Source organism: Mytilus edulis, chromosome 10 (assembly GCF_963676685.1).
Source record: "Mytilus edulis chromosome 10, xbMytEdul2.2, whole genome shotgun sequence".
In the NCBI taxonomy this organism is placed as follows: Eukaryota; Metazoa; Mollusca; class Bivalvia; order Mytilida; family Mytilidae; genus Mytilus; species Mytilus edulis.
In genome coordinates, this window is record NC_092353.1 from 36,576,551 (window position 1) to 36,594,933 (window position 18,383).

The window sequence follows — 18,383 nt, forward strand, 5'->3', positions numbered from 1 at the left end:
TGGGCAATCATACCACATCTTCTTATTATAAATCTGACAGTAAATCCGTTTGCCTATCACAAGTTTGAACCACCTCAGTGTTGTTTTTTTATATATCTCTTATGTAGTCAAGAGATGATTTTTGGGAAGGTTTTGTTGTATTATTTTTCGGGAAATATGATAGATTTTGATATATTCCGTTCTATCAAAAGTGTTTGGACACGGGGTAATTTAAGCAAAATCTACATAGTGACGAGTCTGACGTTTTGACGTTCATCGATGTATCTATTGGTCTCAGTCCATAACAGCTATAATCTTATCTTGACGTACATTTTATATTGAGCAAAGTACTACTCGTTTTCGATAAAAATCGTATCTCGCCCCATTGTTAGCAGTACAAGGGTTAACTTGGAAATGGGGTAAATATACTCCTATACCTATTAAGCAGTTAAACACATTGTTTAAGGTGCGTCCGTTTAACTGTATAGGGTGTATGAATACGCAGCCATGACCAAACAGTATTGGGACGTTAATTCCTATGTCTCGTGTAGAGAGTGTCCAGAACTTTGCATGTCAAACAATACTTGCAGTAATACATTTAGATAGCAATACGTTGTCTGTTTTATGACAAAATGTCGGTCCCTTTCCACAGTACTCTCATTGTTTAATGATAGTCGGAATTGCTGCCCTTGTATAATCTATAAATGCTGTATTTATCCTGAATATACGTGAAATATTTGCCAAGACGAGGTTAAGTAATCGACAATCAATACACGATTGACTAAATATGTATTTACTTGTCAATACAGTGCGTGCATCGAAATAGTTTAGGAAATCAGTAACGTATCCTTCGGCAATGAATAAAGAATTAAATTATTATTATTTGCACTCATGCCACATCTTCCTACTTTTATATATTTAGAAATGATTTTTGTATACATCTTTGCAAGGATTTGTATAGGCTTACTATACAAATCCTTGATCTTTGTGATAATAACATTTCAGTGGTGATATAAACAGTAAAACAGTTGAACATTGTAATTTGATAATTTGATGAATCTTCAATATAGCTAAATGGATTTAATTTGCAAATGTCAATTTTATTAATTGATTTCAAAGATAGATAATGTATTTATATATCGGCATGTCATATTTAAATGTCTCTATGGAATCATCAAATACTTAACTGCGGTTTGATCTATAGAAATAAAATTTATTTTCACTGAATAATAAAAGACCGTATCAATCTATTTTAAATGTGTTCTATTCATCGGTCTGTATATAATAACTCTTGGGTGAAATACTTAACGCCTACCTTAAAGAGTTAAACAGTTAAACGTATATATTTTATCAAAAGACATGCGTCGGTGATTTCAAATTTAATAACATCAATGCAAACGTTGTTTGACTTTAAACTTTTTTTCTTTTTAGTGCATTTTGAACAAAAAATTAGTGTTTTCTGTAATGTCTCATCAGGTTGTTGCTCAAATGTGTTTTATAATGTTGGTATAGTTACTAATAAATAATCAAATTGCCCGAAATAATCAGTCATACTTATATTTTTCATGACTTAATATTAATTCATATTAAATACTTGCAACAACAAAAAACTATATGGAAACTATTTAGCTCCTATTTTAAACCATGTCTTTTTTTTATATTTCAAATTGTTTTCCGATTTTAGATTTACAAACAAGACATACTGTAGGCAATCATCTATAATTATTGTTTGACAAACCGATATAATTATTAAATTATTATTGATTACTAAAAGTTTCTTGTTTTTATGACTCGCGTTAAATTCATTTTACACAACGAAACGAAAAGAACTTGCTCGTTACTGTATTTTACCAATATTTATAGCCACTTGTAAAAAATTGTGTTTTACAAAATAATGAATCGATTTGGATGTCATACTGTTTCTTGATGTTTTGTCACGTGTTATGTCTTGATTCGCTTTGTAAATCAATCTCGGAGATATATCTGACACTACACATTGTATTACATACAATGAAATCGATTGCTCTGATCTATCTACCTGCCAGGCAGGTGATCTCAAAGGATTTTAATTAAATGTATGCATCGGTAAAACAAAGTGCAATTGTACATTAAAGCAATTTACTACCAGTAATTAAGCCTTTAGTTACTGTAATTCTATCTAATTATATAACAAAATTATTTCGTTTTAGAGGCGGAAAATGCACTAATTCTTTTTATCTGCTGGTATTTTAAATACCAATTAATTACTGTTGCAACGTTGTTTATTAAAAAAAATAAGCTTTAATAGTCAAGGCCTTTTGTATTTAGTAAATAGAAGTCGACTTTTAGAAAATAATCCCAAATAATTATGTTATTTTGAATGTGTATTTAACTACATATACATTGTGTTATTCAAAATAATCCTTATGCAATTTATCAATTGTTTTTTTGTTTTATGTTTTATGGTTACACAAGTATGATAAAACTATCAGTTTAAAATCAATTCAAACCGCGATGAACCTAAACAATTAGTCTCGAAAAACACACTCCATGTAATTAAACAATCTTAAAGAAAGATCCAATTTTTAAATTTCAAAAAACTAACCAGGCGTTACATTGGTTCAATATCATGAATACATACGTGTAGATTTAAAGCGTTATTCATATTCGTTTATATGTGACCTAGGCTTTTCCTGAGAATATGTGTAAATATATAAATTTCTGACTGTTTGTATTTTTATAACGGTTTGTTTGATGAGGTATTCATCCATATGATTACCAGCGTGTGACGTAGTGAAAGTGACAGTATATTTCAACCTTATTATTGGCCATACAAACCTGGTTACTAGGGAATAAGCCTTTGACTGGCGGATTAACATATATGTAGTAATTATAACTACGAATGTGTATAGAAAGAAAAATGCTTTAAATTTTTATTTAATCCGGTGGGTGTTTTTATAAGGTAATTCGTATGTGACACGGTTCACTGGACTGTGATGAGCAAGTATAGACAGCACAGCAACACAAGATTATGGCGAATTGAGAGAGATGGAAAAATAAACAAACCGTTAAAACAAAACACGAACAAACAACAGAACGAAACAATAACATGTGGATGTGTTGAAATAATCAAGTGATATTTTTCTGGATTTTAATTAATTTATATACATAGGGATAATAAGAAAATGGCTGAGCGTTCGAGATCTAAGCATAAGGTGAGGTCACCTAGAATGAAAGCTTCACATGTTCAATATGCTCCCGAGGGCAGACGAGGCAATGTTTATATCGACGAAGAAGGTAGGCGGATTTATAGAACATCTGGGAAAAGTGGAAATTCAAAGCGATACGTTGTTATGGATGATGGGGAATTAAAACGCGGTGAACGACCGGAAAAAATTGTATACCAACAGGAGGAAACAGAATATGAAACAATGAGTGAAGCTGATTCAGAATATATGGTCCCGGTACGTCCTAAAGGACCAAATACTTCAACTAGAAGAGTAGTCGAAGAACGACCACGTGTTCTAACAAGAAGAGCTATTGCAGAAGAGGAACGACCCGTACTCAGGACCAGGGAAGGAGATACGATTAGAAGTACTCGCATTTCACGTTCAAGACCCGCGAGTGATTATGTCGTACGGCGCAACAATACTTTGGATAATCGCGAGGAATTGTTTGTACGGTCAGGACGACCAGCTAGTGAAGTTCTTGTTCGGCCTTCACGTGAGCGTGTGGTAACAAGAAGAGTTGTAGATGATTCAAATTTACGTGAACGTTATGTTGTAAGGAGTCGACCTTCTAGTGAAAAACGAATCATTGATAACAGAGAGGTAGAGATTGTCAGAAGACCGAGATCCGAAGAACGTGTAACATATGTTAAAAGGCCAGTATCTGAAGAAACAAATGTAAAATACGTTACTAGGAATAGCTATCGAGACCGACAACCTGTTGGCTATGTTACGAAAGAACAATCAGCTAACGAAAGGGCTTTGCAAAGACAAGAATATATAGAGTACCCACAGGAATACATAGTTCAACGTCCGCCAACACGCGACGTCGGTTGTCAGATGACCACAAATTACGTCATACAACCACAGCCAAAACAGAAAAAACTGTTACGTAATGTTCAAACGCAGACTTTTAAGAAGCCAAAGCAACGAAAAATCAAAACTGCAACACATTATTATCAAAGGGAAACAGTGGAAGTCGTACAGGAACCGGATCCACCAACACCAAGGGAGCCTACTCCTAGAACACCGTCTCCACCACCACCGCCACCACCTCGAATGCTAACGCCTGAACCACCAAGACAACCGAAACCACCTAAAAAGAAGAAACAAAAGAAGGTAATTTTCATTTTTTATGTGGCTAAATATTAACGAACAATTTTGTATGAAGAGTATTATATTTTGTACAAAGTGCACATAGCACACTAATGCTGCTGTAAATATACCAAGTTTCTTTTTCTAACCTAATCCAATAGCATATCACTTCACATTGCATTTTGTACATGTATCTAAGCAATTTTTGTACTAGCCGAAATTTTACTTTTGAAACACCTTAATAAAAGGATATTAAACATTACATTATTGCAAAAAGTAAAATTATGACAAGTTAAAATATAAACATTACAGATACATACAAAACAAACAAGAACTTGTATATAAAAAAAGGCAAACTGAATACGTAATTCGTCTCGATAAGTCAAATGTTGTAGGACCATGTATATTCTATTGATTCTACAATTTTTAAAACTGATTTCAAACTGACGAGTCAATGAAAAATTAAGATTTTTGTATACCTCAGGGTGTACAGAAAGTGTTATAAAAGTTATATATAGATGAGGAAATTACACTAGTCTTGTCAGTAGCTGTTCTTTCTTTATTTTCTGATCTATTAATATAGGAACTAAGATATCAAACTGTAGAAACAAATAGTTTTAGTATTCTTCTTGTATATTATCCTATAATATTTCAGCTACAATGGATGATGTATTTAACCAGAATGATTAATTTTCATGTGGTTTACATTTCGTAGTTCTGATGATATTTAAATTAATTGCTTTTTTATGCTGGAATTGTGGTACTATCAGGTTCACGTTTCAACGAAAAGTGTACAACTTTTTTCCCTTTATTCTAGAAAATAAATCGCAACCAATTCATGTGTGTATATGTGGAGACGAAAATATTGTTACGGTTTTGTAAATTTAAAGCACATTGAATAATGTATCCATACATGTATTGTAAAACAATGTTTAAGTCTCTGTATTGTGGGACACAGTCCCTAACAGCTTTCAGCGGACGAGTTTATTGGTTCTTTGCAAAGGATGCATTACAGAAATTCATAGTCTGAGTGTGTTGAGACTGTTGGACAACTTTGAATGCTTCTAGAGAAGGAGACCATTTTATCTATGATAGGAACCGGTATCCAACAGTGCCAAAGTTACAGGTACAGTTACTGGTACCGACAGTGCCATACCAACGCTTTGTCGCTCATGTGATGCAAAAGCAAACCAGACATTTTTTTTTTCTTATCTTAAATTAGTAATATTATCACTATAGCCATAGAACTTATTTTTCATAGGAGAAAGAAAACTTAGAAATGCAGTTGGTTGTTAAGCAACCAAATCTTCCCGAACCAGTATACGACAGAGTGGAGGTAAATTTTGTTTCCGCTTGTAGAAAACAAATAGGTTTTTTTTTATTTTGTGATTTTTAAGCTATCACACACAGCGTGATTTTTCAAACATTAAAATGCTATCTAATATTGATTGTTTAAGAATAATTGTTTTAAAGAATTCGAATGCATATAATCTTGAAATCATGTTTATTTTAGACTTTTTTTAATATACATCATAAAGAAATATTATTAACCTTATAATAACTCTCTATTTTCTTCATTTTAATGTCTATCATCTAATATCTATGGATACGTGGGTTATTGAGACAAACAAATCATTTCCCTGCGCGACTAGATCATTTTCTTCATTTTTTTTAAACAAAAAAAATCTAAGTTGACTAAATTTCTTACGAAAAGTGAAAGGACCGATAATTTGTGGATAACTCTATATTCTAACCTTCACATACTGTTTAACCACATGTATTTCATGCACCTGTAACCATGATTTTTCTTATGGTAAATAGATATGATAATTGCACCTTAACACACCATTAGTTCAATATTTACTAAATATTTTCCTCAATAATAATATCATCGGTTGGCAACCAAAATCAATATTAACCTATTTGATAATTATGATTGTCAAGTTTGTCGAAGCGACTTCCAAGTTGTTAATAGGAATGGATTTCTTGTAAAACATCGATTTTAACATTAAATAAATTTCTAGGCATTTTTTTTATGTTTCAATCATAAATGTCAATATGTATAGGTGAAAAACGTAATAGTATCCCCCCTCCCCACCAAAAAAAAACTTTGATTAAGTATGAGAGATTTATATCTATAATATCTATCTTGCTTTTCATATACATTTTGTGTATTTGTATATAATATGGTCTACTTGAAGCAAACTCTATTTCTGCCATAAGTAAGAGAAAGGGGAAAACTTCAATTAACTAATCTTGTATTTTCTCTAACCATTTTAAAAATACAAAAGTGAGTGAAGAATGTCAACTATAGTGAAAAGATCAGATACATTTTTCTCTGACCTTTATGGGAAATGTGATTTGTCCTTTGCTTTCCTTTCGAATACATGTAATTCAAAATATAAATTCGGCATTCAATTTAAGTGTGTAAAATAATATAAGATTCTATCATAACAATTGAAGCAAAGGGATTTCTACCGATTTTATTAGGCAGGGGAAAAAATCTTCCTACGATGGGAAAAACTTCTATATTATCATTATTTAAAGGCAAGAATTTTTTTAATCAAGTTTGCCAACTAATTCTTGAACCCATCTCCCTTATTTCTACCAACCCGTGATTCTCTATTCTTTTCTTTCTTTTTTTTTGTTCAGTAAGCTTTGTCCCCCCCCCTTTTCTTTACTCTTTATTTGAAGGCCCCTTATTCTCTATCCTTTGAACCCCATGCACATTCACATATATATTCTATTTTTCCATCACCCACCCTTTTCCAAAATGAGTTAAATGTCTGGATATTTTCCAAATAACACCGAGAGTTGCTAAATCGATCTTCAATAAATATTTGTTCGAAAACTGGCTTACATGTAGGTTTAAAGGCTGTACTTCAACATTGAGGTTTGACTCTCCCAAAACTAGAGCAAATATACATCACCTACCTGTAAAGAATTTGACCTCGTAAAATCCATAAGAATAATAAAGGGAAAATAGTCGTATAGCCTTTAAAGATACTTTCTCAAATCATTTTGACTTCACCTGACTACCGTTAGTTATTTCATAATGTTATGACTTATCCTCTGGAGCACTACAATTCGACAATGACCCCCTCCCCCTTTTTTGTCTAGTTAATCATCAACTAAAATAATTGAAAACTGGGATGGGGCATTTCACAAGAAAAATTTAATACATTTGTTGACAGAAATTTGTTTTGACAACACATCGTTTCTTTGAAATACGTATAGGCGTTTGTAAAATTTTCAATCCCAATTCATCATCGTGGTAAGCAACAATTCGCGACCCATTTAATTTCAAAACAACGTATAAATGGGTGGGGTAGAAAAATACATTTAAAACAAATACGTTTGTATGCATAGTTGAACAATGAATGATCTGTTAAATTCATTGAATAAATGACCCTTTTAAAATGATTCGTTTCAATGCCTTTATAATTTCTTATGCATGCCTGGTTTTAATTCTGCACATTTTTATCCTCAAAAATTACAGATGAAAAGTAATTAACTAATGTTTTTGTTTAAGGATTTAGAAGTTGTAGCTGACTCATCAAAAATTTATTATGAAGCACCTAAAAAGAAAGAACATTTGATTAAGAACCCCGAACCCGATCCACCAACATATGCTTATTACGAACCCTCGGAGTATACGGCGTCTAAGAAAATTGTTCCCACTGAAAAGGTAATTAAAAACACATTTTTAAAACTTCATTATTGAACTTTGTATTTAGTATATGAACTAAAATGGCTTGTTTATTTGGTGAACGATGATTTCTTTATTAGCCGGACAGTTTCCCTTTTTCTGATATGTCGCGTGAGAAAACGGGAGCGATGCGAGATATGTCTTTAACTAGACTGTTACCTAGTGTAATACTGGTCTAACAGGCTAACCAACATTTCTCTTTCAATAATATAAGTCATACATCAAAATAATGTTAATTTAGGGTTAAAATACAAAAGAATCTTGCTTAACTCATTAACACACACAGAGCATATACTAAACATTCTGCTTGTTTCTAGCAAGTTAGTTTGATTTCTTTACTGTTCTTACATTAATGATAGAAACATGCAGATATATATCTGTCACGATCTGCATCAAATTCAAATGAATTTCACGTAGAACTTCTTATTTCTGTAGATAACGAACTATTAACTGAATACAGTCTAGCTGCCTATAATTATATATATATATTTATACATATCTATCTTTAGAAATATTTACCATCTAAACTTTTGAGGAAACCAAAGTGACTGAATATGCTTCTCAATGTCACTTAAATGAGAGTATCCAAACGAGGACAATAAAGCACTGTCCGAAATAGGGATATTTGTTGCCAAACTTGGTTCGACGTCGGTGAACATATTTATTGCAAACCAAATTGGCTAGAGATATATAAAAATAACCTCTTTCCGTTGATATAACCTATTCTCAACTTTTCTGGGAATAAGGAATAATTATTTCGTTTCCTTTCATATAATTCGTGGCAAGAAATGTCTCATGAGCAATTGCTTGCTGTAATGACAGATTAAAAATCATATTTCACGTCTAAAATCAATGTCTGTAATGCTGACTTGATTTTCTTATATATTTGCTTTAACTGATATAGTTTTATATTGATTTTAGTTTTTTTCTTTTTCTTAAGACACACTATAATCAGCGTATTATTTGCTCACGGTATCAAATGAAGGTCGGGCTACAACAGACTGTTTAAGTGCTATAAATGGGCATGTTTCACTGTTTGTCATAGTAGCAACAAAATACGAAACTTACATGTTTGCGTATTTGAAAATCTGAAACAGAAAATAATACATATTGCGTTATTTGAGTGTCTTCGAATTCTAAGATCAAACATTGTAGTATGAACCATTTTATCGGCGACATACATCTTTGATCCAACACTTTTTTAGTAACATAAATGTAAATATATGTAAAGGCATATCTTGTAGAGTAAAGTAGTATCACATGTGCAGTACATGCAAATGCATTTGTATAAATTTATTATTGTCAACTTAGAAACAATACACAAGTGTAGTGAAGTGGGTAGTTATTATATTTTATAACTAATTAAAGGACCAGTCTACGATAAAGGGAATAGTACCGTCCAAGGTCACACTACGTGTTTTAGATTACTATAGAACAAAAGACCCAGACAAATTCTATATTAAATTGGTGCGTATATAGAGCAGAAAAATGCATGGATTTATTTTAATTGCATACCTTTCAGATACATCTAGCATAAACCATATTCAAAACGTCTATATGCATGTTGATAAGAAAAGTTTATCAGATTTGTAGTTTTCTTGCCGTAAAGAAGTTTTGTACTTATATATTTCAATTTTTTATATCTTATGTATAGATATTTTTATTTTACATTTTATTATTGGAAAGCATACCACATCTCCTTGTTTTAGATAGTATATATTACGAACTCCTTATTACTCTATACCCAAGTAAATGGATATGTTTTATGATACTGACGTCATAAAAGACATACTAGTGTAGAATTTAAATATGTCGGGATCGCTTATTTTAATTTCAGCTACAATGTAGTGAATGGCATGATAATTTACCCAACTTGTTATATGAAATTGATACGAAAATTACAAACAAGTATTCCCATAGTTAACCATGGCCAATTTTACGACTGTGTACATGTTTGCATGCTGTTTTTACATTTTTTTTTACTTTTTTGTTGTAAACTTTTAAAAAGTATAATAATAGTATTAGTATTTTGACAACAATTTATGACAATATCTTAATGGAATTGTTACATTATTATTTTTTCATCAATATTAAAAAAAAAAAAAAAGGTATTGTAATTTTTCTAATGACAGTAATAGCCACAAAATTCATTACTACTATGTATGATATTAAAGACATCTTAATGCACGTATATTGCTTTTAAAGAACATGATTTTAAATAAGTAATCGTTTGCTTTAACTTTGATTAACTTGTGTTCAAAGATTTGAATAATTTTATATAAACTATATTATTATTGTTTAAAGAACATTACTGCAGAATCTACTTCCAGTAGTAGAAGTTCGAGCGACAACGAGGTAAAACCTGCAATGCATATTATATACCCAAATTTGCTTTATATTTAACAAATATAGAAAGTACAATTATAGTTTAGTATCGATTGTATGCTATCAATTTAGCATGTATTGTAAAACACCAAATCTAACAATGCCATTCGAAGTTCATTATCCGATTAGCGTTTGTGGTTTTATACTTTTTTTAAAAGCGTTTCTTTGATGATATTTTTTTTATTCAGCTCTATTTCACAAGCTCCGAAGTAACTTTTGTCATTTGACAAGAAATTACAGTTGTACAAGTCTCGTAAATCCATTTCGGAAATACAAATGAAACAAATCCGAAGGTATAGCATGAACTCCAAAATGGAGCGAACCGGATGAGTTGACAGGGAAAGCGTCTTCCGCTGTACCACGTGCCACTAGGGAAATGAAAACACGTTCATTCTGTTTTACAGAAAAATATAGAGATCTAGATTTTGAAATACTACATGTATATCTAGATATTTAATCGGATAATGAATTTCAATGGCATTTTTAAGTATGTTGTAATAGAATAAAGAATACAAATGGGGAGCGTGTAAAACAAAAAATGACTCAAGACCACCAATTGGACTTCAACAGAGCGAGAAAATCCCGCACTATAAGAAAGGCTTCGAAATACTTAGAAAAGAATGGCTAAAATATGGCTTGTCTGCAGTTCAAAACTGGGTTTCCGTCATAGTCTACAGTGGTGCCCAATCTCAGTTTGCTTTGTAGATTACATTTTAATGAAGGTTTTCATGGTTGTTCAACCAAGGCATTCAGAAAATATTTATAGTTATTATTAAGGTTCTTTATTTTGGCTTCTGTGCTCATAGAATGATAAGATATGTGATCGTGGTTTTAAAGTATTATTAACCTGATCTGATGCAGATCAACTCTGAATTCAATGACTCATGATGTTGTTAGTCGACAGTTCAATCTTAACTTTAATTGTTTACAGTCAAACCCTGAATGTTATTGTTTATATCCCTCGAAGTCTACAATTCAATTTTTGATTAAGTATCGTAAGTTTCAAAAGAAAGGTTATAATTACAGGACTAAAAAATGAAAATGGTTTCAGATTTTAGGTGTATAGACCAACAAAAAGAATTGAAATTGATAAAATCATATGTTTTGGTAGGACAGTTTTAATATAATATTTGGCTATAACAAGCAACAGCAAATTTAATTTTGTCTACTGATCCCTGGCGCCCACTATATAATCATGTATAGCAACCTATGGGTGAGATAACTCTTCCAATTTCAGTACTTGTCGGACTAATACCTAGTTAGGAGTTACAGTGGGTTTTTATGCCCCACCTACGATAGTAGAGGGGCATTATGTGTTCTGGTCTGTGCCTCCGTTCGTTCGTTCGTTCGTTCGTCCGTCTGTGCGTCCGTTCGCTTCAGGTTAAAGTTTTTGGTCGAGGTAGTTTTTGATGAAGCTGAAGTCCAATCAACTTGAAACTTGATACACATGTTCCCCATGATAGGATCTTTCTAATTTTAATGCCAAATTATAGTTTTGACCCCAATGTCATGGTCCACTGAACATAGAAAATGATAGTGCGAGTGGGGCATCCGTGTACTATGGACACATTCTTGTTTTTCATTTGTTTTAGCCTGAAAATATATCTAGAATAGAAAACATTTTGTGCATGTTTTCTATGCTTTTATTGTCTAGTTTGCGTTATAGATTACGACGTTAAACAAAGTTCTGTTTGCCTATAATATAGATATAAGTTTTTGTCAACTGCTTATTGAACGTGGGAGTCTATAAATGGCAAAACAAGTTCTTGAAATTCAATACATAAAGGTTTATTCAATACATATATTTGAAATTATAATCCATTTACATTTTTACTAAAGGTTATATAATTCTGCTTACGACAGGCAATTTTAAATTCAAGCTAATACACACTAAATTTTGGCTTACATTCAAGAGGGCCCTCATGGGGTTTTTGATTATGTGATTACTTGGCCGTTTTTTTAATGATTATTTGATTATTAAGCCAAATATTTCATGATTATTTGATTACCTAGGACTGTATTTTTAGTTTATGATTATTTGATTACTAAAGATAAGCAAATTTTTAATGATTATGTGATTATATTGGCAAAAAAATGGTGATTATGTGATTACTAGGACCCCCCCCCCCCCATGAGGGGCCTCATTCAAACATATTTTAAACTCTCAAAGCTTCAAATATTCAGATGATATGTTACAGTGCATGTTTATTAAAATTAAAATCGTTCATGTTAAATAAATTTATAATCATTGTAGGCCACGCAAACTATTCACTAAGTATGAAGTGTGGAACTTGTATATGATATAACTTGCATGGAAACAGCTTTAGATGTGTTTTAACCCGAACAAATGTTATGAACCCATTTGTATTTATTTAATGAGATGTTGAAATATTTTTGCATATATTAACTTGTAATTGACTATCGATTTTTATCCAGAATATTCATACATGTTGAAATTTAATGTCGATTACTTTGAACATTTGCTGTGGACTAAACTGTTGTCGGTTTAATTCTCCTTGAGCTAATATGGGATTAATAAGTACTTTACATAGTTTGAATTGTCTAAATAGGTCATTCTAGCCTGTCAGCTTTAATATTTCAAAAGGAGTTATTTTGAGCTTTAAGAGAAATCCTGATTCTCACGTAAAAAATACAACTGTAACTGCTGCTTTAGTTCAAAACATGTTTTAAATTTTTCAATTTTATCATTTTGAGTAATTTAACAGAAAACATACGTATAGTTATAACTGCAAGTCTAAACTCACAAGTTTTGCTATGATTGCTATTTTCATAAAACTTGCTTGAGGTGCAGGTGTTGGTGTATATTTACGTTGTCCGTTTTTGTGAAGGTCTATTCACATTGTTAATGTTATTTTTAAGAGAGTTATCACAGCTGACAACTTTTACACAGTACCTCTAAAAGGAAGCACAACATTTTATGGACCGTTTTTCAAAAAAGAAAATACATACCCTCCGAAACGTAGGTCGTCAAAGAATAGAAAGAAACGAAAACAAACGCCGACTACATATGAACGTCCACGATATGTTGAAACTGCAAAACGAGAGAGAAAGAAGCACAGACACGTTTCAAAGTCGACTCGAAAAAATTCTGAGGATTCTGTTCCACCGCTTCAGGTTGAAACTTACTTGAAAAAAGTTCCTGTTCTAATTCATGATTATGGCAATATTCCACGGTCATCACTTAAACAATCTGGTACCCATTCGATGAAGAAAACACGTGGTCATGTACAGATTGATGAATATGGCGCCAAACTATCACATGGGCCTTCATTTTATATGAATGACAGTAAAAATGGCAAACTCAAATCTTCTGGCGATTATAGTAATCATTCGACCCTGTTATATGTAAATCCAGAGACGGAAAAGGTTGAACCTTTGAAATACTCCGGGGAAATAGAGGCCCAGTTAAAAGACAAATGGAAGTGGAACGAACAAGAAGAAGAACCTAGATACGTAGTGATTCCAGGGTTTGATGATCATTCTAAATCTAGAATAAAGGAAGTGATCGACAATACTAAAAGACAATTTGACGACGACCCATTAGTTATAGTGGAAGATTCCAAGTTCCCAAATAGAAGAAAACTGAGTTTAAAAAGTCAGTTTGACATGGATGACACTTACTTAACTCCGCTTTCTCGTGGACAACAAACAGACAAATGGGTAAAACAACGCACGAGCTTATTGCATGTTTATTTACGCAAATATATGCACTTTAGAAAAAAATCAATGTATTGTAAACTTGTATCAATTTTTTTTCATGAAAAAATCATATCAGTAAAAAAATTATACAATAAATTAAATGCTTTTGTTTTAAAATATAAATTCTTGGTCATATCTAATTAAGATAATGTATGATTCTCAACGACTTTAAAATTAATTAATTCATTTATTTGTTTATAGTTTGTGATAACAGATATGATTTTTTCATTCTTTTAAAAGTTATTTTTTACATAAATAATGATAAAAATGATATTTAGTACAAAAAAATACAAATTTTAAAATATGTTTGTTGTTGTTATTAGTTGCTTGGTGATAATGGTATGCTGCTGTTAGTTACATATGTTACAGTATATAGCTAGAATTTACATCTGATACATAGAAAATTAATCAAAATCTCATGTAACCTTCTTTAGCGCGAATTGAAACCACACTAATGTCCATATTCAGCATCATAGCGCTATAACACCTACCATACAGTTGTACGCAGTGCATGGCTTTATAGTCAAGTTGTATACCTGTGTTATCCATGCTTGATTGTTGCATGTTTTGATGTTTATATGTATGCTCGCATGGTCCTATTTCATGGTATTGTCAATAGATATGAGAATTGTGTAACTACATGTACTTTGATATTAAAAGACGAAAAACATACTATGATACACTGTTAGATCCTAATTCTTTTTATATCTAAATATTAGTAGAATCATTATATTTATTCATTTTATTTTACCTGATTATATCAAAGAGAAAACTGAATATGTATGTAATTATTTACGTCATTTTTAACAATATGATGACAATTTACAGTTTGTCAGAAGCTTATTTAATGAAAATTTTGAATCAAAACAAAACTTTATACAAATATCTCGATTTCTCATTTTCGAGGAAGAAAAAAATTGCTGCAAGCAATTAATAAATACCCTTCAAAAGTTTAACATTTTTATACAAATATCGATTACATTAAATGTACAGCAAACACTTTTATTGCAACAATAGGTTAAGAAAACAACAGAGGAAAAACCGAAAAAGCAAAAGGTAATACGAATTGCATGCAAGGTTCACTGCACAAAAAAACAAATGTACCATCATGATACATGTATAAAATCGATTTGATTTCAACATGTGTGAATCTGATGTGAATGAAATGTATCCTTGCAAATTTTGATTTAAAAAACGGTATACCGATGAACTCTTAGTGCTATAGACTTTTTCTTATTACCGACTTTTGACTCCTAAATTTATAGTTTTCGACAGAATACCTACTCTGTGGTATGACACTCTGGTTGTCGGTAAAGTACGAGTAACCAAAAGAAGTAAAATGAAGGAACAATTTAGGTAGAAAATGAACTGTATTTCATGTTTTCTATACATAACAAAATCATTTGGAAACAATATTACTTTTGCGTAAATTGCATCGATTTGACTTCTTTTAGTTGATCTCACTTAACCGAGTACTATATTGTCCTAGTTAGCAAAATCAAATGTGTTGTTTATATAACTAAAATCATTGTAGATTGACTTGTGAACGTATGTTTTTTGTTTGTAAGATACGAAATAGAAAAGCAATATTAATGGTATGAACAACATATATATAAAGATGATATTAACGTTGTATGTAGAAAATATCAAATGAAAATATGCACATACTAATAAATGATGTAATTGTTCATACACTGGCACTGTTTTCGTTGGTATCACAGTTGCGTTTGATGTAAATATAGCTTTTAGCATGACCTTTAACAAAAGGCATTGTTTCATTTTATTTCATTTGTAGCTAGAAACCCCTTGTTGTTAGACTGGAATGTAGTAGGACATTCATGCAATAAACTTTACATTGTTATGTTACAAGTTTGTACCGAATGAACATTTACTAATATTTCAAGCTTGTACAAAACCAAATTATATTACAGGTTTGATAGTTTATAACATTGAATTATAACTTACTGTTTGATTGTATATTTAACTAAAATTCAAATCAAATGAATTGAAACATTTGAAATCTATGTAATAAATATTATCTCAAGACAAAACAACTTAGAAATACAGAATCTGATAAGTGAGCGAAAAGGTGTTTTTAAAATATAACTGCATAATTATTATCAATCACTTTTGTCATTAATTTTACACGCCTTAAAAGATTATCCTAGTTGAAGTGGCAAAAACAAATTGCATTTTGGATCTTAAATGCTATTAACCTTTTTACTTCGTTTGGCCTTTTTTACGACTTTTTTTTTGAGCGTCACTAATGAGGCGAGTGTAGACGAAACGCGCATTTGGCATATACAATTTAAAGTCAGGTATCTAATCAATATATTTATTTTGTTTTTCTGTTTCAGCTTAAAGGAAAAGCACATATGGTACGTGTTGGAGGGGGTTGGATGAAAGTTGAACACCACAGGCATCATCATACACCATTGAAGATTTACGAAATACCCCGTGACGCAAATGATGACAAGTTTCTCTATATAAAGTCGAGATTCAATACCAACAAAAAAGAAGTTCCAATAGCATACAAAAAATATAGAGAAGAAATAGTGCGTGGATGAATTTATCAAAAATAGTTCAGGAACGTAAATGCTCAATTATACACAATTTAAGCAAGTTTAGCAAAACTGCCTAGTTTTCCTGGTTAGATATATGAACATAGTGAACAGTAGATCTTTATTTATATGGATACTTATCTTTGTGCTTTGTTGGAAAGCTCATGTCTCATACTTGAATTCTGCACCAGGTGTCCAATTATCAAAACGAGGCATCACTATGGAAACTGATGGATTATGGTGTTCTTGTTTTATAGAGTTGTAGGACTAATGGTAGAAAGTTTCCCGTTCAACTAAAATTATTTAGAGGCATCATATTCTTATGCTTCAATACAAACAAATATATATTTAATTAAGAAAGAGTGAAAGAAAGTGTGTGCGTAGAATGTTTAGACAAAAAAGCATGAATTGTAAGTTTATGCCTACAAGAGGTTTGAAACCTTTTGAAAAAAATGTGATAAAATATTTTGTGATATCCCTTCCGATTTATTCGCCTTTAATTGTTATTTTATGTTGTTTTTGTTATATCTAATACATTTTAGTCTAATTTTGTTGTTTAACTCCGTCCATATTTTCTTGGTTTTTGTAAGAAGTAAAATAGTCAAGAACTTGAAGAACATTTTTCCAACCGGCAACCCCTTTTTCAATACGGGACAAAACTGCCAGAAAATATATCAAACTTTGTATAGACATCAATTATTGGATACACAAAATGATATGACTATATTATGATATATGCGTTGAAAATTATAAAAAAAAATGTAAAAAGTATGAAAAGCATTTGTAGAGGCAAAACATACGTTTTATTTTTTCTCATTTGTAATGATGAATCTTTGATCCGTTTCCACATTCCGTTCATGTGTTGGTGCTGACAACAGTTCTTGTTCTTGGAGGATTATTTTGTACTATTTATTAAATATATTTTCTTGACAGATAATAAAAGATTCTAACCTTCATTTGTGTTTCGTATTTATGATATTTGTTTGGAGACAACACTATATATGTAAAGCTAATAAAATATTGGTCACTGAAAAAGCCTTCAAGAAATACTAAGCAAACTCCGAGGTGTATAGTTAACTTTAAACGGCCCTGATATGAAAAAATGTGAAAAAAATTATACAAGGAAACAAAAATCAAAATAATGAATGAAAAAATAGGACAGACCGGGAAAAAAAACAGAAAATCAAAATACTTCCTGCATGTGAATTTTAAACAGTAGAGCACGTTAACAAGGATTAATTGTAGATGGTATATTCAAACCTTAGTGGAGAAGGGACACCGATAACAAGATAACATTAGGATAATTTACAGGCGGTAATGTAACGTATTAGATAGTGCACTAACCCCAAAATAAACCGTCAGTATACTTCAACGGACAGAAAGAAAAATATCGTAACAAAAAAGAAAAGCCATTTAGCAGGATTTTTATACGTCTTGTAGCTGTTAACAAATAACTTAAATATCAGTAAAAGAGGAGCCAAAGGCCACCAATGGGTCTTCAACAGAGCGAAAAAATTCCGCACTCGGAGGCGGACTTCAACTATCCCCTAAATAAAATTGTGTACTAGTTCAGTGAAAATGAACATCATACCAGAGACATATAATACATTATATGTCTCTGATCATACTAAACTCCAAAACGTAAATGAACTACAATAAAAATCAACTACATGTCGAGGAAAATGTTAGGATCATATCCATATTATGATTTTGATTAACAACGTGCGC

The 18,383-nt window shown here is 31.4% G+C and overlaps 1 protein-coding gene across 4 annotated transcripts; it reads left to right on the plus strand.

Moving 5' to 3' along the window:
- Window positions 1-2,560: 2,560 nt before the first annotated feature.
- On the plus strand, window positions 2,561-17,611 carry LOC139491054 (proteoglycan 4-like). Of its 4 annotated transcripts, XM_071278327.1 has the most exons (7): window positions 2,561-4,304; window positions 5,542-5,616; window positions 7,813-7,968; window positions 10,294-10,344; window positions 13,255-14,055; window positions 15,112-15,150; window positions 16,452-17,611. In XM_071278327.1, exons 1-7 carry the CDS (start codon window positions 3,144-3,146, stop codon window positions 16,659-16,661), a joined length of 2,493 nt encoding a protein of 830 aa, XP_071134428.1. In that variant the 5' UTR covers window positions 2,561-3,143; the 3' UTR covers window positions 16,662-17,611. The 4 variants fall into 4 exon arrangements, with proteins under 4 accessions (XP_071134428.1, XP_071134429.1, XP_071134430.1 ...); XM_071278328.1 differs by lacking the exon at window positions 15,112-15,150; XM_071278329.1 differs by lacking the exon at window positions 7,813-7,968 and having other exon boundaries at window positions 2,588-4,304.
- Window positions 17,612-18,383: the final 772 nt, after the last annotated feature.

Bases quoted from the DNA above. Each gene is read 5' to 3' on its own strand.
- LOC139491054 (XM_071278327.1), top strand. From the start codon at position 3,144: ATGGCTGAGCGTTCGAGATCTAAGCATAAGGTGAGGTCACCTAGAATG. The intron at 10,345-13,254 runs GTAAAACCTGCA...GTTATTTTTAAG, and splicing joins GAAGTTCGAGCGACAACGAG to AGAGTTATCACAGCTGACAA. The intron at 15,151-16,451 runs GTAATACGAATT...TTTCTGTTTCAG, and splicing joins AAAAACCGAAAAAGCAAAAG to CTTAAAGGAAAAGCACATAT.